This window comes from Hemicordylus capensis, chromosome 1, assembly GCF_027244095.1.
Source record: "Hemicordylus capensis ecotype Gifberg chromosome 1, rHemCap1.1.pri, whole genome shotgun sequence".
Classification (NCBI taxonomy): domain Eukaryota; kingdom Metazoa; phylum Chordata; class Lepidosauria; order Squamata; family Cordylidae; genus Hemicordylus; species Hemicordylus capensis.
The window spans coordinates 148,188,361-148,213,939 of record NC_069657.1 but is presented as its reverse complement, the minus strand read 5'-3'; the positions used below and the strand labels follow the sequence as shown (position 1 = coordinate 148,213,939).

General features: G+C 45.9%; 1 protein-coding gene across 2 annotated transcripts; it reads right to left on the bottom strand.

Annotated features, from left to right (window-relative positions):
* Window positions 1-1,934: 1,934 nt before the first annotated feature.
* DNPEP (aspartyl aminopeptidase) lies at window positions 1,935-21,080 on the bottom strand. Of its 2 annotated transcripts, XM_053279043.1 has the most exons (15): window positions 20,821-21,026; window positions 20,530-20,608; window positions 17,503-17,591; window positions 17,197-17,310; window positions 16,628-16,753; window positions 11,102-11,232; window positions 9,364-9,448; window positions 9,106-9,210; window positions 8,452-8,529; window positions 7,135-7,218; window positions 6,699-6,859; window positions 5,847-5,886; window positions 4,982-5,083; window positions 4,249-4,416; window positions 1,935-2,057 (listed from the first exon to the last, which is right to left on the bottom strand). In XM_053279043.1, the coding sequence occupies exons 1-15, from the start codon at window positions 20,824-20,826 to the stop codon at window positions 2,007-2,009; spliced, it is 1,419 nt and encodes a 472-aa protein (XP_053135018.1). In that variant the 5' UTR covers window positions 20,827-21,026; the 3' UTR covers window positions 1,935-2,006. The 2 variants fall into 2 exon arrangements, with proteins under 2 accessions (XP_053135018.1, XP_053134265.1); XM_053278290.1 differs by having other exon boundaries at window positions 20,530-21,080.
* Between the last annotated feature and the right edge of the window lie 4,499 nt (window positions 21,081-25,579).

The following is a 25,579-nucleotide window of genomic DNA, read 5'->3' as shown; positions in this document are numbered from 1 at the left end:
TGGGGACAGGGAGCCATCTTATTTATTTATTATTTCTCTGTGTAAACCGCCCTGAGCCATTTTTGGAAGGGCGGTATAGAAATCGAATTATTATTATTATTATTAATATAATGCAGCATAACACAAAATGAGCAGGGTTCAAATCCCCACTCGTATGTTTCCCGGACTATGGGAAACACCTATATCAGGAAGCAGCGATACAGGAAGATGCTGAAAGGCATCATTTCATACTGTGCAGGAGGCGGCAATGGTAAACCCCTCCTGTATTCTACCAAAGAAAACCACAGGGCTCTGTGGGCACCAGGAGTTGAAATCGACTTGATGGCACACTTTACCCTCCTTCCTTCGCAGGAAATGTATGAGTAGTTCAGTCAGCTATCCTACCTTGCTCACAACAGGTGGCTGGGACAGAATCTTTGTAATTGTTCCAATATAAGAGGGGGTGGAGATCAGTCCATTCAATGAATATGCTAAACTGTGTTTGCATATCACAACAGTTCATCCAGTTTGTTTGTTTGTTTGATAGCAAAGGCTAATTTCAAATGCCACAAGAGATTAAACTTCCAGTATATATTATGCAGGACTCTATAAGCCAGAGATGTACATTACCAAGGCATAAACAATGTGAACTTGCCTACTTCTAAAATCTCTTTCTTAGCTTTCTTAGCCATACAATGGCAGAGTGATCCACAGGTTAACAGTGCAATGGTGGAGAGTTTCATTTTAATTCCAGCTGCTACCTATCTATTTTATATGATGCAGCAGTCTCCCAGTTTTAAGCAATGAATTTAAACACAACTTGCATATTTTTCCACACAAATACATCTCTTCACCAAGCTGAAGTAAAAGGGATGAGATGGCCTGATTTGGTCTCCTTCCAACTCAAAGAGTCAGATGAACAAAAACATGTTCATAGAGGGAGTGGTCCATTCCTCTGACTCGTGTTAAATCTAGATAGAAAAGGAGATGCTAATTGTACAAATGAAGAGGAAGCATTTAGGGGGTTTTGCACAGTGCAAAACTCTTTGTCTTCCACAGAGTAAGAGCCAACTGTTTGATTAGAGCAGATTAAGCTCATCTGTGCTCCACAGTCCTGAGCATTCAGAGATTACCACCAGCTGCGGAAGTCCTGCAAGATGTTGACCAGGCATTACCCCCCTACAGCAGAGGTAAGCAACCTTGGATTTCCAGCTGTTATTGAACTACAACTCTCATCATCCCCTGCCACAATAGTTCAACAACAGCTGCCTACCCGCTCTACAGTAATAAACAATGGAAGAGCCCGAGTTCAAATCCCCATCCAGCCATGATACTTGTTGGGTGACTCTGGGCCAGTCACTTCTCTCTCAGCCTAACCTACTTCATAAGGGTGTTGTGAGGAGGAACTTATGTAGTACACCGCTCTGGGCTCCTTGGAGGAAGAGCGGGATATAAAATGTAATGAATGAATGAATGAATGAATGAAGTGCACAACAAATCTGCCTAAGATAATCATGTATATGTGTACCTTATATATTGCTTATTTGATAGCAACTATTTGCACTGACATATACAGAGCTAATAATACAGGTAGCTAATTCAGAGCCCAATAGGGTGCTACCAAAGAATTCAAGAGTGGGATGAGAAATGTAAGTATGCATCATTTGGCATTTATCAACACTGAACATTTCGTCTGTAAATTTCAGTGCCCACTATTAACTGATTTAGACTATTTTGAACAAGATTTCTATCAGCTGAAAAGGCAAGCCATTCTGCCACACAGACTCTTTGGATCCAATCTGTGGCCATGCAGCCAATAGCTCTGTGATGCAGGCCTGAGTATGGAAGCAGGATTCCTAAGGTGCCAGGTTCATTCTGGAGCACAGCTGTAGAGAAACTCAGTGATCTGAAAGCAGTCAATCAACATGCCCCTGCACAACACAGTGGTCACTGGATTAGATATTAATGTGCTTTAATTGCCATCTAGGGGACAGGATTTTAGCTTCTTCCTGGACTTGAGATTCCATTCAGTTGCTCAGCAATCCCTGATTCAGCATTGGGAACAGCTCAAAGAAGCCCTGGGGATGAGAAAGGGAGAAGTCAGGGGTTGGAGGGGATGGGGAGAACAACCCTTTTGGGGCAGAGTGAAAAGCAGTGTGCGCACGCACGCACGCGCGCGCACACACACACACACACACACCCTCTCTCTCTCTCTTAATGGCGTCACCATGGCAGCTAGAGAATCCTGAGACACAATGTTGCCATAGAAACCAATCACTGACTCAAGGCCACCATCGTTGTCATGGTAACACAGAGAGACAAGGAAGAGATATAGAGTAGGAGGCAGCACAGCCCCTGTCCCTCAGCCTAGGGACATTCGGAAAAACTATGACTGGGATATATGAGAAAAGCCTGTTTCTACCTACCGACTCTTTTCACCCTTTGGACCCCCTATCCCCTACCCTGTCTAGTTTGCCCACTAGCCTTTCCTCTCTTTGTACCCTACCCTCTTCTCCCTGGCCCTCTCCTACTAAAAAGGGGTGTGTGTGTGTCTGTTTGTGAGAGACACTACCTGTGCCAGTCAGGGAGTTGAACTGAACCCGAACCCAGAAACTGATTCAAAGAGGTCTTTTTCAGTGAACCAGAACTGAATCCCCAAACACAAAACGTGGCAACCAGCTCAATAAGCAAAAAGAAATAAATTGGGCACTCAGGAGATCCTGTTAAGGGGTAGGGAGGACTCCTCTCTGCTGCAGCTAGATTTCCCAGTGAACCATGTGAAGTGAGGAGGAGCAAGATAAAATGTTAAGTGGAGTGTAGGAGGACCAGCTGGTGTTCAAGCCAAGGCTTGCCCACTCATAGGCTGCTGACCAGCAACAAGGCCCCAGTGTGAAGGATTCTTAAACCGAAGTGGCTTGTGTTTCCTTGATACTGCAGTTCCTCCTTGTTGCCATTCATCCTAAACAGGTTAAATTATTTCCTTTTTTTGCTAAATTGGTGGTGGTGGGAGTTAGAACTCTGAGATGGAGCCAGGGGGTGATATTAAAAACATAAAGAAGGAAGATTGAAAGACTGAGTAGGAAAGGAGAGGAAGCTTAGTTTGAGAGAGGGAGAGCAGATTTAATCTGATGGTTTTATTAATTACTTTGCCTGAAGCCTCCCTTGGTGCAAGCCTGAGGCTTTCCCCCTCCAGCCACTAGTGGAGGATTATTTGTATCCAGAATAGGGTTTGGTATACAGTTTATTTCCATTTACTTTGCGTACAGTAAAGGCCTAGGGAAGCATAATGGTTCTTAAACTTTAGCTCCCCTCAGAACTATCATGATGGCATACTAGCTGTAGCAAGAGCATAGGCAGGGCTGAGGGGGCCCTGGGCAAAGGGCTCTCCCACAGCCCCATCCTACGGCATGGCCCCCAATTGGGCAAGCCCTGGTGGGCTTTCTGGATGGCAAATGGTGGTGGCGGCGGCACTGGTCCTGCAGCTTCAACAGTGGCAATGTTGGCAGCAGAGCTCCTGTCAGCATCAATATGGCTAAAGGTGCCATTTTAATCCTCCCACAACGTCCCAGGCCGCAATGCAGCATTACTCTTGATCCGAACTATGTCGAGAAACTGAAGTGGCACCTCCAGCTGTGCTATTGCTGAGAACACCACCCCTGACCATCGTCACTGCTGCTTCCATCACTACCCAGTAAGCCTGCCAGGGCCCACCCATACAAGGTGGGCTCTGGAAGGCTGGGTTTAGTTACCTGGCATGGATGGCGTTGCTCTCCGTGTCACTGGGGCTGGAGGTGCCTTTTTAATTTCTCCACAAAATGCCTAATCCCCAACATAACTGGGAAGGATGTCTGGAACATAGTGGAAATGCCAGCATGTGAGGGAGAGCCTGCCCAGTGCACTGGAGCCCCAGCATTTGCCGGAGGGTGTTTTCTTAGTAATAGTTGGGTGCCACACACCAATGCTGGCCCTGAGTGTAGGAGAAGGGAGCATAGAAACAGCAACATTAATTTTAGTTCTTTTCTTACAGATTTAAACCAATTATGGGTTTGATATTATTCTACATGAAATGTATCTAAACTGCCTACCAAACCTGTTTAAACTTAGTATCTGAAATGGAACTCGGGAGTTTTTAAAAAATATACTGGTGCGCCTAATCTGAACCCAAATATTTAACTGCAACTCCCTGGCGGCAAAGAGCATCCATGCCTTCCCCCTTTCCAAGGGACACTACCCCACCCTCTTGGCAGAACAGCAGAAGCTGCTGTGCACCTTGAAAAGAGTGATGGACTGCAGGACTCCAGAGGTGCAGCACATCTCACGGATGGAGTGCATGGCTAACTGTGGGCAGCCTATGTCCACAACATGCATGCCGAGGCGGGAGGCTAGAATGGGCCCAATTGTGGTGCCACAGGGCGAGTCGTTCCGAACCATGAATTCCTGCAAGAGACGAGAGGGAAGGGGTTATCTGACTGGTGTTGAAAGTGCCGTGAGAAAGCTCCTTTGGCTGCCAGACCTGGCAATTAACAAGAGTGAAGTGAGGCACGGATCTGCTGAGCCTAGTTTCTAGAGTGGCGGCATTTGGGCATAAGTCTCTTGACACCAGTGAGTCAGAACCCAGCATCAAGGACAAGAGTCAAGAGTATTGCAACTGCCTCCACAACTAGGGGCCCAGGAGAAATTTGTGATGCCAGGGAAAGGAGGTAGAAGGCACCAAGACACCTTTAAGCAGAAAGAAGCTGACCCATCAGCATTTAGTTCTGAATTATCACTGTATCTAGTCTCATCTCCCACATTTGTGGCTGGTAGAGCAACGGCTCCTTTGAACACTGGCTGTGAAATCCATAGTGCAGGGGCACAGCAGCCCCGAGTTCTGATTCCCCTTGGGAGTACTTACAAGTAGACTCACAGACTACTAGAGTACAAACTTGCCCTCTAGTGTCCAGGGGGGGCAAATTCAAGGGAAAGATTTGAGGCAAGTTTCAGGTGGATGAAAACAACTTACTTGCAGAGGGACATCCACACGGCTGGCAATCTCACGGATCAATGCCTCGGTGACAGCATTAGAAGCATAACGCTGGTTGCTGTTGACTTTGATTGTAGGGCCCTATGCAGGAAACCAGTAGGCTCAAAAGAGATAACAGGGAAGATTCCCACTCTGAAAACAGAAGATCTGACCCACCCACCAACAGCAGCAGGATTTGCTCTCTGAGCACCCAAGCCTGAGTGAGGGAAGAAGACATGGAAGGCAGAAAGAGGCAACTGAAAAAGCAGAGGCCTATCCCTGCAGCTCACCTGCCCCAGAATGATGCAGCAGTTGTAGAGATGTCTTTGTGGCAGAGACATGCAAGTCTTTTGTGTTCCCACCCGCATGTCCAGACCAATGATTGCCACCATAGTTCCTTCCAAGAACATCACCCCTGCCCCCCACACACTCAAAGATAGTCCACTGGCACAATATAAATACTGTAAAATCTAAGGAAAGAACAGATCTATGTCCCTTAACACAGGGACCAGGGATAGTTAGCCATGTAGTGAATATCCATCACTCACTCACTTGGCTTGGGGCTAGGCAGGTTTTTTATTTTCCATGTTTGATAGTGGGGGGAAATCTAGTCTCCAAGAAGCATTACCTTTTGCATATTTTCCCCATATCTAGGCCACTGGAGCACAAGCAAAATGCCCCTAACATGGTCTTTCACCACACAGTCTGCTGATTTAGGCACTCTGATGTTTGGAGTAAGCATCTGAATCAGATAGGTTCAGCATCTGCTTGGTGGGCTACACTGACAAACCATTTGCTGAGTCTGCCTTTGTTTTCAGCATTTTACTATTACCATATAGTTTGCCACACCCTCCCCCCAACCTACCTTGTGGAACTCTGGACGGTGGTTCTTATCATGCTTGTCCCTGCAAAAGAGTTCAAAATTAGGTCCCGTCAAGTGCCATGGTTTTGGAAGCATGCATGCATTTAGTGTTTCAGGGACAGGACACTGGAGTGGAGCTAGTGAGAGAAGAAGAGAAGTATTTCAAAATATGGGAGTAACCTCAAGAACAGGAGAGAGTTTGCTGGTGGTGCAGAGATTCTGATGTGTCAATGAGGGTGCTAGTGCACAGATTATGTGATGGCCTTTTGTTTGAATCAAGGGCTATTTAGGGGTAGTAGAAGTACTCAAACGAGAAGTTTGATTAATACTGTATATCAATAAGAGGATGAGAGCAACAGTGAGCCGGTTCAGATAAGATCCGACTCACTGAACAATAAGGACAGGGATACACTGAGAGTGTGCCAGCCCTAATGTCACTGAAGGATGTCCCAATATCCTGCTGCGGTGTCCTTTAATCAAGTCAGAGGGGTGATCATCCAAATTGCTCCTTTACATGCACTCCAAAACACTGTTCAAGGATTTTCAGACCTACAAGTTGGTAAGATTGAGTCTGATTCTTTGTGTTTCTGTCCTAAAGTGCTACAATTCTTTTAAACAATTATCTCTGTTGAGTATATACAACCACAAGATCTAGTTTTTTTTAGTTTACATTAAAAACAGAGTTTCTGTGAAAGCAGAATTCGACACCAGATATCAAATTCTAAGCTTGTCCAACAAGCCAGTAAATGTGCAGAACACTGTTTAGTATTTAGTTCAAACAAAAAACCCTCCACAACTCACTAATACAGACAATCCTTGTGCAGTTCCTAATGCTTGATGCAGGAACGCACTTACGCATAATTGGGGTGCACAGCATGGGCCATGTCTGCACTGATCATGCAGGACTTCGGCACGGCTTCCTCAAACGCAGTCAAGTTCTGGGGTGAGGCTGAGATACGTCGAAGAACAAGTTCTGTGAGGAGTGACATCGCACCTTGTGCACTTTCCGAACCCACCTGTCAAGTCAGTGTAGTCAGTAAGGGAGCCATCAAAATACCCTTTTTGGTCCCATCAGAATTGCTCTCCCATCCTCCTTTGGAGAACAGCTGCAGTCTTCAGCTATTCCTTCTTCCCACCCACAGTTAGGTTGATGCCCTAAATTTATAGCAGCATTCCACTCTCCATCAGTTAACCCATCAGGATTAGTCACAACCACAACCACAACCACAACCAACCACCCCTCTTCCACTTTCTGCCCAGAAAGGAGCCTTGTCTATCAACAAACACTGACCTCTTCATTATCATAAAGTGCAACCAGACGCACATTTGGCTCATGGGCAAGAGCTTCAGGACGTTCACTAGATTCAATCAGCGCCTGTAGAAGCAGATAATGAAACTGAAAAGATGGCAGGATAGGAGTGCCCTGGGGCTCTCAGATGCTCAGCTCGTCTAAATATTACTGGCTTGTGAGTTGGTATGTGAGCATACAAGCGAAGCAGCAGCAGATTCTATGGAACTGAGCTCCAATACAGTAATAGGACATGGGCATCTTTCCCTTATTCAGGCATCACTCAAACCTCTCTCCATGTCAGCTCAGGAACCGGTTGACACCTCCCAGGAAAAGGAAAACTAGGCCAGCTAGGGCCATAGAGAACAGTGGCTAGAGAATCCAGAAGCATGGGGGGCGGGGACAGGCGAGAATGGCCATCTCAAAATTGAGCTGTAGTTTAGTGCACAATGGTGACTGCTGTGCAGGACTCCCAAGAAGTTCTGGGATCAACTCTCAAGGAGCTGAAGATTATACAGCGCCGAGCCCATTGGGGGTCAGCACCTTCCAGGGTTTTTAAATAGTTGTAATTGGTTTTTAATGCTGTAACCTGTTTTTCAGGGGTTTTTAATTGTTGTGATTGTTTAATTACTGTTTTATGATGTTTTAATTTTTACACAGTTTTATAATTTTTGTTTTAATTGTTAACTGATGTTAATGGTTTTGTTTTAATTGTAAACCATCCCGAGCCATTTTGGAAGGGCAGTATAAAAACTGAATTATTAATAATAATAATAATAATAAACAGCAATGCAGGTGTTTCAGCATCTACATCACTTTCTGCAAATAGGGCTCTGGAATGCATTTTACACACACTCATAAGCCCAGGTAATCTGAGGGTTTGGTTTCTTCTCAGCTCCCCTGAAGCTCTGGAAGTACACAGGACCCATTACTGTCCCATAATGAATTCTCTAACCATGAGTAGGCATGGCCTGAAGAGAGTGTTCTTTGTCTACTGCCCCACAAGTCTTTCAGAGCCACGTATATAGAACTCCTCCAATGCAGGGGGGTGGGGGGAATTCAAACATGTGAAAGTGGCAAGATATAGATCACTCCTCAACACCTGACCACAGAAGCAAGATGTTTCTAGTACATGACAAAATGGCAGATAACTGAGGAGCAGGACACAAGTTGTGTCTTGATAACATAATGAAGAAGCATAGCTATGCTGCAGGAGAATGTCTGACATAGCCTGGCTGTTCTCAAAAGGCACTGAGGGAAGCTGTTCAGGGTTGCAGAACAATACCAATCTGTGATCCTGCCCCCAGCCTAGGTACTCACTTGCAGGGCACAGTAGCAGCTGTGGAGATTGTCCAGGCGAGGAGAGAATATGAACTCATTGAAGACGCCACCCAGTGTCTGGAAGAGGAGTCAAAGGCAGGAAAAGTCCTAAGCTAGGTCCATCCTTTTAGTACTAAGTATCTGTCATGCTCACAGCCACCTAGTGGCACAGTGGGAAATGACTTGACTAGCAAGCCAGAGGCTGCCAGTTTGAATCCCCACTGGTATGTTTTCCAAACTATATTTCCCAAACTATGGGAAACACCTATATTGGGTAGCAGCGATATAGGAAGATGCAGAAAGGCATCATCTCACACTGTGCGGGAGGAGGCAATGGTAAACCCCTCCTGTATCATACCAAAGGCAACCACAAGGCTCTGTGGGCAGCAGGAGTTGATACTGACACGATGGAACACTTTACCTTATCTGTCATGCTCACACAAAATAGCTAGAATTGTCATGAAGGAGCAGAATGAGTAGCTGGGATAAGCATCTTTCTCTATAGATCATTTGTTATGGGAAGTTGTACAAAGCAGGGAAATCACTTCATCGGCTCAGTGACCAGACCCTTACAGACACAGTCCTGTCTAAAAACAAGGCCCATAAGCCACCACCTCAAACTCCAGCATACAATTAAAAGACCTGTGCACCTACTGGCGGCTGTGTATCCACCAGACATAGCTCCATCTCTACCAATTGCTCAGGCTTCACTTCCAGCTGGGAGCAGAGAAGGGAGAGCAGAGCAGGAGAATGACGACTCTGTGAGAAAAACAGCAAGACGTGAGCAGCACTGACAGCCATGTTGCCCCCCTGGAAGCAGCAGACTCTTCCCCTATAATTCAGGCCCCTTTCTGCCACCATGCACTCACACATTTCCAGCCAATTCAGAAAGACCCTTTTTCCCCATCTCACCTGGAGAGATGAGGCACAAGCTGCCCCTGCCTTGCACACTTCTTTCTCCAGTGCCTCCTGGATTTCCGTGGCCAGAATTGGGATCCTGTGAAAGGCAGGTGTGTTGGCTAATTGAACAAACCAGTTATTGTTGCTCCCTGGAGAGGTCTGGGCATTGGAGGAAACTGAGGCCCCATGGAGCAGTCAAAGCTCAACAGTGTCAACAGCGTCTGTAGAAAACCCTTGTCCCAGTATCAGCAAGTTCTTCCCAAAACCTCCATCACATTTCCCCACCCCCACCCCCAGGGAGCACAACGTCCCAGTATCAGCAAGTTCTCAATCACTATGGTTGGGCCATGGGTGTGTCACCTCATAGCCTGGAGAAGAGTCTAAGTAACTTGAAAGAGCATGCTTCTCACCAGTTACTAACTTCCTATGGTGAGAAGTGGGCTCCTTTGCCTTTGGTAGCTGTTTGTCCGAGGGGGAAATTTCAGCAGCTGTGCACTGATCAGTCACCGTGACAGGAAGACCCAAACCTGACAAAGAAGCTCTTGCTACTCAGCTATGAAAGGCAAAGGGGACTTCTTCAAAGTCAGGGCAAGCTGGCAGCTCTTAAAGAAAAAAGGTTAAGAGACATTTCAAAAATATTATCTGTTGCTTTTTTAACTGAAGAGATCACAACAAAATGCAATACCATCTATCTATCTATATATGCATATAGTTAAAGTAGAACAGCCATAAAAGCTCATATTTAAATAAAACATGTATTCCAAAACTTGTAGGTATAGAGTTAATATAATGTGGTGAGGGACTTAGGTGGGGGTCTCTGAAAAGGGGATTTCTGGTGCCGTTGAGCCCTTCTGGCCAACTTCTGACTAGGCTGTAGACTTCTCTCCCACAGACAGCCTTAGTAATTTATATATTATATGGTTTAAATTGTTAAATTTACTTCCACCTTACTACTACCCTACACTTTTATAGTTCCATAACGGTAGTTTTATATTTTATATTGTATTGTCTACCCCTTGCTTGTATCTTATGTCTTTTTTTCTTTCTTTTTAAAATTGCTCTTATGCTGGTCTAAGACCAAAATAAAGATTGATTGATTGAAGTGAGGGTGCCATAATGAGTGTTCCCAGTCAGTCCAGGGTAAGTGACAGAGAGCAGGGGCCCTCTTTTGACCATCTTGAGGAACAGAGCAAGATAAATCACTGCAGCCTCGCTCCCCTTGGGCAGACTCCCTGGCTGGAGGTCAGGTAAACAGACCAATCACCACTAGGTAGGGAACTGAGGTTTGTGCACATGTCCACCAAGGTTTTTGAACAGAGGTTCATGCACTGGGGGAGGGGGCAGCGAGCAGGATCTTTATACAAGGAGGAGAGAAGATCCTTACCTGCTCTCCGCCGCCCCATGCAGCTTCCTGCTGTGGTGGCGCTTGTCCCAAGAAGCCACATGCACTGCCACCATGCCCAACACTACGCTGACCAGGCAAATGGCATATGCACAGGCTATTGGGACGAGCACCACCGCAGCAGGAAGCTGCATGGGGCAGCAGAGAACAGGTAAAGATCTGCTCTCCTCCTTTTAAAAAGATCCCACTCCCCATCCCTCTGGCAGCACCGAACCTGTGATCCGTGCACTTCCATTAGGGTATTCTAGAATGCTGGACAGGCTTGGCTGGAAGGAATGGCCACCTCATTTTCCCCAACAGGGGGCACAGCCTGGGATAGGACAAGGCAGGAATGGTTTACACTCTTACAGGTGATGCTCCTTGTTTGGTCCAAAGCTATCGTTCACATCGCGTTGGAGATGAATGGCCAAATGAGGGATGCGAAGTATGGGACGCTCCACCCTCACCAGTTGCTGGTCCAGCCGGCCTGTGTCCAGATCCTGAAGTTTTAATAAAAGGTATATCTTTGATATAGTAACATGGACCAGGATTAACATCATTTTGCAATACAGTATTTATTACATAGCAAGTCTGGCATAACTGAACAAGGATAGCAAAACTGAATGCAAAGGGCTCTTGGAAACTGGGCCCCAATGAAAGATTCAGAAAAACTGCTTGTTGGAGAAAGACACTTCTGAGAGCTCAAACAGGATCATGGATCCCTCACTTCACACCTCCCAACGTTTACTGTGAGATTTTGTTTGTTTTACTTTGAAGTAGTCATGAGCAGGAGGGGGTGCCAATTTTTATTGGAGCAGCATCTTCAGAGAAAGGGGAGCAATTTAGATTAAACCAGTGCTGTTTCCCTAAAAAATTAAACAGCCCACTGCTCCCACCAAAATCAGAGCATCACCCGCCCCATTGTCAGTTTCTGAGAATGCCACCTCTTCGGTCCTTACAGACTCCACTTGGATCTTATTAGTATCTTCTAAGGGTGGAAACACGTCTCAAGCTGCCACACCCACTAGAAGATATTGCAGTAGTCTGTGAGAGCCATTCAGACAATTCTCAGTGAAGGATTTTCTGAAATTTGTCGGTCACAAGATAATAGTGGCATTCTGAGAGAGCATTTTCTCTCTTTTCCTCTCCTTCTTTTGATTGGGTGCTGCTGCCGCCGCTGCCACCTCTGCCAGTTTGTGTTGTAATCACAGAACATGCACCTATCCTTTTCCTCTCTAGGTCAGTTTTCATGAAGCTTGAACCCCGAGAGGCTTGTCAGGCGACTCTACCTCTAAGTCACGCCCTGCTCCTACACACTCCTACCACCTACTTACAGCTTTGAGGTTCAAGAGTTTCCCACTCCTCAGCCCCCCTCCTCCCTGCCACAAACTTAATGTCACATACAAGCTTCTTAATAAGGGATAGAGACATTTTGCCAGTAATGGCAGTAAACACCATTAACTTTCCCACACCACCCACATATACAAACAGTTAACTGGCTAAGAAGATGGGGGCTGTGGGTAGGAGCTGGATTTCATCAGTCAGGGAGACATCCTGCCCCAAACACTTCCCAAATGAGCAGCAAATCATTCTTCACTGTAGCTGAAAAGAGATACTGAGGAAGGAGCCATTGGGACAGACTAATGCCTAAATGAAGAAGTCATTGACAATTCACTGGTATGCACTCCCCACATTCTAACAGTTTTAGCACAAACCTTCAATATATTTTCAGGTTTATCTATTGGAATTATAATGACCAGGAACTTCTTTAAACTGAAACTGAATTTCTTGGAAGCCTGTGCAAGCTCCTATAGCATGCAGGTCTTTTAAGAAGCAACCCGTCTTAAAATGAAGCCATACTAGCAACAAGCAATTAAAATTTTATCTTAGGTGCCTATGCACATCATCATCTTATAATTTGCTTAATGTCTATCCGACATTAAAAAGATTTACTTGTTTCTTCTCCCCTCTACCACACTCTAAACAATGGGAGTGCTCTTTATCTAGAATCCTATCAGTCCTCCAGGTTATTTCAAATAACTAGGCAGCCAAGAAACAGCCGAAGAGTGCCGTTTTCTGAGCCCTGCTCAACTACATTATTTTTTATTAGGACAAAGAGAGCCTCTCTTGTGATCTGTAAGCTTCATCCAACAAGAGTACAGGTTCCAAGTTTGAAATCCAAGCACAGCTGGAACAGCAGCAGACAAAACTGTCATGTAGGTGTGATGGCTTAAGGCAAGGGATTCTCAAGGCAGAATGCGTGCCCTGCCTATCTGTAAGGAATCTGGTGCTGAGACCTGAAGCGGAGAGGAGAAACTGAAATTGCCTGACTGGAACAGTTATGATTGGGCAAGAAAGCAAGTGAGATGGAGGACAACCACTGCCCCAACACACCAGTAAACCCTTGCTGAGTGAGCACTACAGGGTATGGTGATTGGTTTCCATCCTTTGGGTGGCAGGAGCCCTATACTTTCAAAGGGGACAAAGGGGAAAAACCCCTTACTCTCCCCCTGCTAAATAAAAGAAAATCGCCATGTTAAAAAGCTGCCTCTTTGCCAAGTTAGCACACAACCACTTCTACCCAGGTTTTCCTCCTAGCTTGCTTCCATACAACCAAAAATTGGGAGCACACACAAACCTGGATAGAATACAATTTTTGAGTGTGTGAATGACCTCTTAATCTAAATCATAGGAAATCAGACCATTGGTCCATCTAGTTCAGTAATGTTTACACTGACTGGCAGCGGCTGCTCCAAGGTGTCAGGCATGGGTCTTTCCCAATTCTTCCTAGAAATGTCAAGGATTAGACCTGGGCCCTTCTGCATGTAAAGCAAATGCTCCAATACTGAGCTATAGCCCCATGCCACAATAATTTCAATTCTTAATTTAATCCCCAGAATGTCTTCAAAGACACATACAAGATCCTTTTGATTTTGTATTCTGTTTTCAGATATTTTAGAGATATTGTGCAGTTACAGCAGCCTTGTTTTTTTGTTAAAAACACACAAAAAAAACCAAAACAGTTTACTAGCCCACCTGTGCACAGATATGTAGATTCTCTCTCTCTCTCTCTCTCTCTCTCTCTCACACACACACACACACACACGAAAATCTGTTCATCTCTAGACTTAAAAATCATAGATTAAAAAGTCAAACACACAAACAACATTTTGGATTACAGGGGATTTATACATAATGTCTGCAAAGTACCTGGTATCCTATTTATACTTTGATGCAACTCCAGAAGAGCAATTCTCCCACCCTGCACAGCAGATCATGATACAGGAAAGTTACAGTCCTGCTTCCATAAGAGCCCTACAATCCTGGCATCTCTCCACCTAATCTAATTGCCCAACAAAGACAGCACCAGAGGCAAGAGCTGCCAGAGCTCAGCCAGAGAACATTAAGCAATAGAAGGCCTTCAAGCATTTGCAAAAAGTCTTTCCTACTAAAGGAATACCCCTAAACTTGCTCCCGCTTCCCCACTCCACAAATTCCTTGCACATGGCTACTCATGTTTACTTCTGAAGAGCTTCCAACTGTTTAGCTGTACAATCCCATGCATGCTTACTCAAAAGAAAATCCTGTTCTGTTCTTTAGTGCTAATGGGAACTCCATCCCACCTCTCAACACCCCACCCCGCCAATGGCATGCATAGAGGCCCCAATCCAGATTGCAATGAGAGACAGTCTTAAAGTGCCCCTGCACCCCACCTCATGTTATTTACATGAGAAAGAGCACGCCCGCTTATTTATTTATTTTTCAGATTTGTAGACTGCCCCATGCTTCCGTCTCTGGGCGGTTTACAACAACATAAAACAGACTAAAAATGGAGACCTTGAAAAAAATTAAAAACGACAGTCCAGTTAAAAAGCTTGGATTAAAAAAATAAGTCTTCAGATACTTTTAAAAAGTTGTCAGAGATGGGGAGGCTCTTATCTCAGCAGGGAGCACATTCCAGAATCTTGGGGCAGCAACAGAGAAGGCCCATCCCTGAGTAGCCACTAGATGAGCCGATGGCAACTGCAAACGAACCTCTCCAGATTATCTCAAAGGGCAGTGGGGCTCATGGCGAAAAAGACATTCTCTTAAATACCCAAGGCCTAAGCCATTTAGGGCTTTATAGGTTATAATCAGCACTTTGTATTTTGCCCGGAAACTTACTGGGAGCCAATGTAGCTCTTTTAGTATAGGAATAACAAGGTCTCTCCAAGATGACCCAGAGACTAACCTGGCTGCTACATTCTGTACCAACTGCAATTTTCAGACTACATACAAAGGCAGTCCCAAATAGAGCACATTCCAATAGTCAAGACTGGAAGTTACCAGCATATGTACCACTGTTCTGAAGTCGTTTTTTCCTCAAGAAACAGACACAGCTGGTGTATCAGCTGAAGCTGATAGAAATCACCTCTGGTCACTGCTCCAACCTGGAACAGCAAGGAGAGGTTTGGATCCAGAAGAATCCCCAGACTGCATATATGTTCCTTCTGGGGAAGTGTGACCCCATCCAGAACTGGCAGATCAAAGTTGTCTCTTGAGTTCTGACCCCACACATTAAGCACCTCCGTCTTATTTGGATTCAACTTCAGTCATCCAGCCTATCACCGCCTCCAGGCAGGCATTTAGGGAAGTTATTGCATGGCATTCTTTGAACTAGACTCCAATCCTTCTCAAATGTAGCTAGGCAACCAGGTCCTCTGAGCACACTCGTGTTTACTAGGGCTGAAAGCACTGATCAGACAACTCATTAAACAGCAGATTAAAAGTGCTGATTTTAAATAATATTTTTATGGACTCTGTCTCCTGTGAAGGGTATTCATTACTAATACTTCTGCTGTATCTTTCTCAAAGCAATGCATGTAAAATGATTATTCCACATTAGTTAACATCACCAAGTATCCTTGGAATGTATCAATTCATGTTAGAATTTAATCCTCAGTTGATTGCTTACAAACCAAAAGATAATCAACGAAGGCTGCAATCCTATGTATGAACTATGGGACTTACATGCATAGGATCTTTCATTTGACATCATATAATTAAAATCACTCAAACAAAACAAACAGCAACAACTTGGATAAAAGCCATTAAATGTCTGCCAATGTATTAGCACTGTTCATATATTTGGATGCCTGTACAGCCAACGTATTGAGGTGGGTGTGTGTGAAATTGATTTGCAATGGTGCGTGTGCAGACGCACACACCCCATCTGACCAAACATGCAAACCGACATGATTGTATGCATGCATTAACGGCAGATGGGCAAACGTACGTGTGTGTGGCAGGGCTTCTTATGGGGTGGCTAACAAAGAAAGATGATGATGATGATGATGCCACTGCAGTCCCACTCCTCTTTGAGCATGTTGATTGTACGTGCCGTTGAATGTCACAGCAGTGTGGGAACTGGGCTACTTCCACACTACCTTAGGAAAATGGTAGAGAGGAAAGCAGCCACATGCTTGACTTTTCCCAGGTGATGCCAGAGATCTTATGCTACTGGAGTGGCATGGGAAGAAGCCACACTACAGCAGTATACCATTGAGATAGTACAAGGAGGAGTCTTACTGGAGGACTGGAAGGCCTTAAATGCCCCATTCACACATTATGTTCAACACACATTCAATCTCTTTACAATGTATGCATGTACAGTTATTCACATGTTATGTTCAATGGACATACAGCAGTACATTTCCTTTCTGTACTATTTATTAGAGGTACACTGGCTCTCTCTCTCTTTTTTAAGTGAATGCATAGAGATTTACACAAAAACCACGTACATGTGTACTGACCCCTGCACGCACATACAGCATGAGGCCTGAATAGGGCTCTCTCTTCCAGCTGTAGAACTCTAAGCCACATGGGCCCACAGCCAGTACCTCAGGCACGACTGACCTTGACAATGACTCTTCCAGCAACCGAGAGGTCACGGTCAAACCAAGTGTTCCAGATGCCACCCCCATAGGTCTCCACGCCCACCTGGACTGTTCCCTCTTGGCCACGCTTAGAGCGGCGCTTCACCTGAAAGACACACAAACACACTGCTGCATTAATCCAATAGCCCCACATGCAGAGAGCTTCCCAATGCACCACAGAGGTGCAATGTGATCCAATAGCAGGAGAGCAGCTAGTTAGGGCTGCAGACTGGGGGATGGAGGAAGGAGAACCGGGGATGTAATGAACAGGTGTAGTCAGTACACAGGTGGAAACCTTCTTTTGAAAGAGAAGGGATACAAACCTATTGCAAGTCTGCAATCCCAAAAACTTGGGAGCAGCTGTAGCCACGCTGGGTATTAAGTCAGAAGAGGAGAAAAAGAAACGGGCACATTCCTAGGAAGTCAGTTTAGCAGGAAGATGGAAAAGATTGTGGGGGGAAGCAGGAAGGAAATCTAGGTAGGAACCCAAAGGGGCTTGCTAGACAGCAGAGATGAGCTGGATTCGGTTGGGACAGGATAGTGGCTTACCCGCAGACAAGGACTGTCTGTGTGGGCTCCAATCACGGTGAATCCATTGCCCGGCTTGTACTTGCCTCCCACGGCAAAGGCAATCAATGTTGAGAAGTTCCTGGTCACAAAGTACTAGTGGGGAATAGAAACAGCAAAAAGGTGAGACACATCATTGTTTTACCCAGTCCCTCAAGAGGTCTCTCTGGCACGGGCCCCAGCTCCACCATCCCACTCCTACACCCCAAATGTAGAAACCAAAGGTCTGTAGCACCGGGAACGGGAATGGAGAAGTCCCACGGTGGAATGTCCACACCCTTTCCCCACCTTTCGGTCAGGCTGGATATCCCAATGGTCAGCTTCCTTCAGCTCCTGAAAACCAGCCTGAAGTAGGCGGCTGCGACACTCAGCAACCACTGTCGGAAGAAAGAACATGAGCTGTCATGGTGAGGATGCTAAACTCATGTGCACAGCCATTCAATGGTCTGCTGTAAGTAATAATGTAGGCTCCAAAGAACCATTAGGCTCACTGCAATAGGAGGTATGTAGACAGGGCTCTCATTATCAGTTTCCTTCTGGCACACAGGGCTCCACAGCCCTATTCAAACATTATGCTGTACAAGCGCACAGATATCTGTTCATAGGTATATGAATTTTTGTGTGAATGACTATACCTGTGCTCCTTTAAAAAGTGAACCAGGGTACAGGCTTCTCAAATGCAGGGTAAAGATGGGAAGCGTGTGGCCATACCTGTGTTTAACATAATGTGCGAATAACTTTATGTGGTACAGATCTGTACCTTTATATACGCGGGGTAAGAGTGTTGAACCTAGTGTGTGAATAGGGCTTTTGTGGGGCCCTAGATCAGCATGCTGCAGCTCCAGTTGCAGTCATCTGCCAAATCTGGACTCTGAACCCAGTTCAGAGTCCTACTGTGTCATCATTATCCAGACTTAGTTACCCTAGGATTAGTAACCTTCATGGCCCAACCACCTTCATGGCCCAACCCTTGTTGCCACAGCTTTGCAGAAAGTTTTAGGATTGACTGCTGCCTCGGCAACTAGTAATACTAAGAGATAACCAGTTCATTTCTGCTCACAGCACTTTTGAGTTCAATGTCCATTGAGGGGGGTGGAGGGGGGGGAAACCAAGACGTTTCCTAAAAGGAAATTACATAGAAAACAAACAAACAGATTCTTAATCTTAAGTTCTCATCAGCATGGGGACCCTTATTTTCCCTTTAAATGATTTATTAATATGAGCCCTGCTCTGATCCATGAAACCCTAATGAAGAACAAAACTTGTATTCCAGCCCATTGTAGATCTGGCATGATACCCTGTGAATAAAGATAAGTATTTGGTGAGGGAGCAAGAACCTTGACCAGCAAATGTGACTATGCAATATGCATTTTGTTTTGGCCATTGGGAACTGTTCTGTGTCTCAAAGCTTGATGCTCATACTCTCCCAGGTTTCCTTTACAGGTATCATGAATATAAATTGTCACAAACAAACCAAGCACACATGACTAGCAGCCTTTATCAGTCAGAATAGCACTCCCAACTAGCAGAACAAAATACATATAGGTGGGTACAGCAAGCCCTTCCTATCTCCAAGAATCAAAAAGAAGAGAGAGTCATGAAAGGGAGCAGAAGTTAAGCAATATGGGATTTTGATCAGGGCGGTAAGGAGGAGAGACAGTTGGTGGCTGCCTGCACCTATTCTGCTGCTAAGAGATTATGCCAAGCACTACTATCCAATAAGAAAAGGCACCAAGGTTCACAATGTGGACACACAGAGAAGATAAACCATCCTCTGGCTTTCAGTGCATTAAACATTTGTCCTAATAAGCCTCCTTAGGTCGAGAAAAACCTGTTTGAGCCTCTGTAAGAGTAATTAAGCCAAAATAAAAGCAGATAATTCAGCTAGTGCAACAAGTTATACTCTCCTTGGTTTGCAAATAAGACAAGGAACATAGTACTATTCTGACCTTGTATATGCATGCAGGTGAATGACTGTACATGTGTTGATTTTTAAAATGAACCTGGATACAGGCCACCTCAAATGCAGGGTGCAGATAGAAAGTGTTTTCCTGTATGTGTGTACAGATCTCTTTCTCTCTGTAGGCACATGCATCAAGCATAATGTGTGAACATGGCTCATAGTACATGCATTAAAATTCCACAGAAAAAGATGAACATTCATGAAGAAGAGGGGGGAGGGGAATAGAGCTATCCTAAAGGCCAATTACAATAGTCGTCTATGTTATAGTTGGCTCAGGGGCATAACTATAATAGGGCAAGGAGAGATAGTTGTCTGGGGGCCCACTGCCTTGGGGGCCCCCCAGAGGCAAGTCACATGACTGACTCCCCCAGCCACACACCCGCCTGGGCTTCCTTCAGTTGTATTCATCCTCCGAAATTGAAGGGAGTGTTAAGACCTGGAGCTACCAGAACAGCATGTCTTTCTCTAGTACCATTAAATGATTTGCATCATCTACAATTTAAAAAACCTTTTAAAAATAATTTAGGAGGATGTTCTATTGTGGCACACACACACACATGCTTTTTGTTACCACTATTCAGCCTCATTTAAGATTTCTTTACTTCATGAGCTGAGCTTCGGTGGGGGGGGGGCATTTTAAAATCTTGTCTCTGGGCCCACTCCAAGCTTGCTATGCCCGAGTTGGCTTGGGTATACAAAACCAGCAGGTTGGGGTGGGGGATGGGATAATCAAAGAGGAAAACACAGGAACTCTTGGTTTGGGGTGGGGAATAAATACCAAGTCTCAGGGATGGGAAGGCACTATTCTGTGAAGGCACAGAATAGAAAGTCTCTATTCTGTGAAGGCACAGAATAGCAAATTTCTGAAATTAAGTAAAAATGGAACAGACAGATGGTTTGTTCAATGCTAGAGAAAAAGCCAAGGCTGGACATATCTTCAACCTCACTTACAAGCAAACACACACCAGGTTGTAAAAAGCACCAATGAGCCTTTGTTACACTATTTCCGTGTATGTGTGAAGCTTGTCAAACAGAAAGCAGAGAACCGTTTCAGAAGTCAGCTGTATGTCCGAGACAGCGTAGGTTTGGGTCCCCCCCCCATAACACCTTTTCAGAACCACGTGCGACAAAGCTCGAGCGCAGCCGACAGGCTAAAAAGTAGCCTAGTCAGTGAACAGGGCAATGGACGCGGTGCAAGTTCAGCGGGGCTTTTCCCTCCATTTGATCCACCCATGAACAGGATGAACCGAAATATGTCCCAGACTCCTCCGAGTCCGAAGCCCCCGGGCCGATCCACCCATCCCTTCCCCACCCCACGTCAACGTCGTGCCCTTATCGCTCCTCCCTCTTACCATGATAGGGGGAGGGACCCCGGTTCACAAACTTCAGTAGCTCCTGCGCCGCCGCTTGGACCGCCTGCTTGGAGCCTGCCTGCGAAGCAAAGAGGCGAAGCGATGAAGGGTAGCCCAGCCTGTACCTCACTAAGGGCCACACACGTGTACAAACTACCGGGGCAAAGGCGAGGCTGGTTCCAAAGATACCCCGCTCCCGAGTCCGGAACCCTGCCCTGCCATTTACGACTTGCTCCGGCACGTGGGAAATCATATGTCTCCCCCGACTCCCGTGACGGCCCTCGCTGTTACCTGCATGATTCTCCAGCTCCGCTGCGCCCCCAATGAAGCGGCGCTTCCTGGGTCGGGCCGGCCTTGCGATGCTCGAAACCTGCTCCGCCCAGCACCGCTCGGCCTGCTGGGGAGTCTCGGCAAGAGAAACTGCAGCCCGGAGCCCCCTGCAGGCGGGCCTTTGTAGGGCAGAAGGAGGATTCCCGAGCAGAGGCCATGGGCTATTAAGCTGGTAACTAAACCTTAAGGGTGCGAGAATCCTGCTGGTCTCTCCTTCTTCCGCCGTTTCACTCACCGCTACCAAGAGCGGACGACTACGTGGTTTGGGTTTTCGTTTGTGTTTTTTTTGTTATAGTTCGCATACAAGTTAGTTTACACAGTAAAATGCATATGTTTCTGTTGGATTCAAGGTGGTGTAATTCTTATTTTTTGGAACAAGAAGTAAATTCTCGAAGCAGTTTACATAGCAAAAGGGGAAAGATGATAAAAACCCTATCCCCAAAGGGCTCACAGTCTTAACTCGCACACATTGTGAGTGAGTGAGTTAAGATCATCGCTGGAGAGAGAGAGAGAGTGTGACACTAAGATGGGCTGAACAGGAGCGATTGCTCTCCTCCTGCTAAAGATAAGACCACCACCCTTTAAAAGGAGTCTCTTTGCCTCGCTTTAAAAGGTGTCTCTTTGCCTCCTTAGCAGGGATACATGTAACTGCAGCCATGGCTGCTGCATTACATGCCTCCAGCCCATCCCTTGGGAGTGCATAGACTTGAGTGTTCCACTTGCTGTCCTCCCATTGAGCTCTTTTGGTATTCCCATCTCACCAGTGACTTGCAGGAACTCTTTTGCCTGCAGTGCTTCACGTAGGCATACCTGGCATTGACTAACAAGAGCATACTCGCTTTGTGTGAGGGACAGTGCTATTAGCGGTTGCAGAGGGAAAGAATGGTTACATAAGAACAGCCCTGCTGGGTCAGGCCCAAGGCCCATCTAGTCCAGCATCCTGTTTCACACAGTGGCCCACCAGATGCCGCTGGAAGCCATAGGCAGGAGTTGAGGGCATGCCCTCTCTTCTGCTGTTACTCCCCTGCAACTGGTAAGCCAACACAGTTTAGCCAGAACATCGCTGAGAATACTGAAGAACATGCATGTGTCATTTACAGTGTTAAAGGGGCATGGTATTCCCCCTAACTCCCCCCCCCCGGCCATTTGGCATTCACCTGTGTGAATTGCATCGTCTTTGCATCACTAGTTGGCATTGTGGAGTTGAGGTTTCAGCTGAGTGAGTGTTATATCTGGAGATAAAGTACCTATAAAGGTAAGACGTGTTAGCAAAGTTCTCTTCCCATCCCTGCCCTGAGGGTAGCAGGCTGTTGGAGCAAACTGCCCTTTCTCCATAGTTTCCATCACCAAAGCTCACCTTTGTATACTCCCAGGTGTGCACACCATGAGACCAGAGAGATTTAGCCCCATGCCACACACCTTAACTGAGGTATGGTCTCCCCATCAAGGTTTATATATCGCCATAGGTGTGCTGTGATTGGCTGCTGAGTTAGTCTGAATCCTGTACTCTGTTGTGGTGGAATGGGCAGGATGGATACATCAGGAGGCCAAGAGTGTGTGGGTTTTTGTTATCTGTTTTCTCTTCCTATTGATTTCATTGGGTGCTTTTAAACTTACACTTCTGAAGTCTGTGTGAGGCCATCATTGGGGTGTGGCTGTGGTCAGGAACGGGGTATAGAATTTGGTATAAGTAGTCTACTGCTCCTCCTGGTCCCGCCCATGACACACAAACCCATCTGTGCCCATTTTTGGCTGTTGCATCATTGGTGGAATTACCTTGTAGAACTCTGTAGATATTAACAAATCTCATGTTGTTTCAGACCTTGTTTCTCTTTCAGGCCTGAGAATTCTCCAACTATTCAGCCCAAGATTTGTGAAACTGAAGGTGGAATTTTCCCACGGTGCAGCAGTGATCAAAACAGATCAGCATCTCCATTCACAACCAAGTTCAGAGGAGACATTGGGATTCAAACCATTTTGGTCACATTGTCATTAAAAGGAATGAAACAGTTGAATACATATTAGCATTTCAAGCTCAATTGGCTGGTAAACGGGGAACAAGGTAGCAGTTGTTAGAGGGTGGAGAGGGACAGGGCTCACTGTTACAGAGGTTTGGCAGTGACTGTAGGAACTTTTTCTGGGTCTTTTCATATAATATACTGTACATAACCAAAAATCAAATTTTGCTATTTTGCTTTTTATTTTGTCTTCAAGGATGCAGGCATGGTTTCTCCCTTGTGGCTCTAGGTTGAGATCTTCAGGCAGAGCAGCATGCATCTTGAGGGGTTGCCTTCCACCAGGGCTCTTGAGGCAAGGGTCCTGCTAAAGGTTCTTGCTGTTCTTCTTCTTCCCTGCCAGTTTAGTTGTGTTCCCACTTGGGGGAGCTGCTGCAGCAACAATAGACTCTGCAAACAATAGACTCTGCAAACCCTACCCTTCTGCCTGCTCTGTAAATCAACCTAATTTTGATTTCAGATACTTTCCTGGCATAACAAGGAAAGTATGTACTTTTTGACAAAATATATGGGAAGGAAAAATCAATAATCAGCTAGTGCAGAACACAATGGCCCAGAGGGGTCTGCACTCTGCATAGAATTGCTCTCATCTGTTTAATATAAGGGGCAGGGTTTGATATAGGCCTTTATCATCTTGGGCTCACCATTCCTCACCCCCATGTCCCAAGGCAAAGGTCAAAGATATTTATTTTATGTGTGAAACTTGCATGTCATCTCTCTCTGCTCCACCACTGTCCCCTCGTCCAATCTGCATAGAGATCATGGTGTGGGGAAGAAGTGTGGTAACCCTTTGCCCCTGCCTGAGTCCTGATCTCGCTTGCAGGCAAGCCTGCTGGTTCTAAGGCGGCTAGCCTGCCTAATTCCCCCTCTCCTTAAATGAGGTTCATGGAGCGAGCACTCTGTTAGCCTCATTTTTTTTGCTTGTGTGCCGCTGCGGTGCGCGGTGATGCACGGGTGGACCCCCCAACCAGGAGGCTGCAGTCAGCCTCCTGGCCTCAGGGGTCTCTCCAGAATGCCCCACGCACTCGCGCGGGGCATCCTGGAACTTCCGAGGGCCAGGCAGCCCCCGATCCCCACAGCCTCCACCAGCTCCATGATGGAGTTGGCAGTCGTGTGGGCAGCCAATCTGGCCGCCCAGGGCTTGGAGGCTGCTTGTGTGTGGGGAGAGTGGGCTAAGCCTGCTCTCCCTGCAGACATGCCAGAAGCTCTTCTCACTGATCGTGAGAAGAGCTTCATTATGTATTTACAGATGGACAGCTTGAGCAGGCATAAAATGATAGTACTGGTTCCAGGGGCGTAACTAGGTTGGAGTGGGCCCTGAGACAAGATTCTTAAATGGGCCCCCCCCGCCGAGAATTTTTTTAATAATAATAATAATAATAATAATAATTCAATTTCTATACCGCCCTTCCAAAAATGGCTCAGGGCGGTTTACAAAGAGAAAAAGGTGCCTCTTTGCCCAGTTAGCAGGGGACTTTTATTCTCACATTTCTGTCCTCATTCAAAACATACAAAAAACAGATGTACAAAACTGAGCAAATGAGAAGACACTAGAAACACTAATTATTAAAATGGGCCCCTTGCTGCAGATTAGCAAAGGAGACTTTCAACCATGCAGGGTGAGCCTATGTTTGTTTTCTCAGAATTCTGAACCAATTCAGTAAAGTTTGATTCCAGGAGGTTTTTCACAAGAGGCTTTTAAAGCCCTTTAACACACATCTCCTCTGGAATGGAGGTGCTGCATTCACATGTTGGCCAGATTTACCCTAAGGGGAAAAAATATAAAAGCTCAACACATGCGTCACAGTTCTCACTCATGTCTCAGTTCTCACTCAGACCTGGGTTGCAAAACAACTTGAACATAAGTGTATTTATGAATTAATTAATTAATTAATTAATTAATACGTAAATAAATTTGTTCCAGAAGTTTTTGTAATTTCCTGTCATGAAACAAGCCACTTATAGGACTTTTTAGAGGGTTTTTTTTAAGCCAGCAAATTTTCCAATCAGTTTTAAATTAAATATTCAGAGACTTCTCAGTCTTCCCTCCCCCCCCCCATCAAAGCCCTATGGCAAGCAGATCCCTATATAGGGGGTGGGGGGAGTGTAACCACAAAAAGGAATTCATATTCTACCTGGCAAAGGCTGAGCTGTCTGGCCTGGGAAGAGGGTCTGCTGCAGAGAGCTGTAGTGGCCACTCTGACTGCCAGCCTTCTTCCTGGGGCTTGCCAGCCTACTCGAATTCAGGCTTCACTGAGGCCTACACGGAGGCCTCCCTGGAAGCCCCGCCGATCAGCTGAGAGGCGGGGAGAAAAGCAGCTTGCCTGCTGCTTTGATTTCGACCAGGACGACAAGCAGGAGAGAGGGCAAACAGCGCAAGTGGCTGAAGGGTCTTGGGGCTGGGCAGGGGGCAATGGGGAGTCATGTGAGGTGTCTCTGGGGGGGCCCCTCAAGGCAGTGGGGCCCCGAGACGACTGCCTCCCCCTGCCTAATGGTAGTTACGCCCCTGACTGGTTCCAAACATAACCAGCATGGTCACATTGAAGATAATTCCCCCAGAAAATCAGACATAAGAGCCTAATTAGAAAATATCTTGGAAATCTGGGACCAAATCTCCAGTCTCTTTAAATTTTAGCAAATAGCTGCTAATGGAGGAGGGCGAAATTTGGATCAGGAAAATGGCACTGAGGAGGAGGTTAAATCTT

Coding starts and splice junctions, on each gene's coding strand:
- DNPEP (XM_053278290.1), bottom strand. CDS start 20,782: ATGATTTCCCACGTGCCGGAGCAAGTCGTAAATGGCAGGGCAGGGTTC. Junction 8,530..9,105: donor TGGTGGATACACAGCCGCCA/GTAGGTGCACAG, acceptor CTCCTCTTCCAG/ACACTGGGTGGCGTCTTCAA. Junction 2,058..4,248: donor AGTCCATCACTCTTTTCAAG/GTGCACAGCAGC, acceptor TCTCATCCCCAG/GGCTTCTTTGAGCTGTTCCC.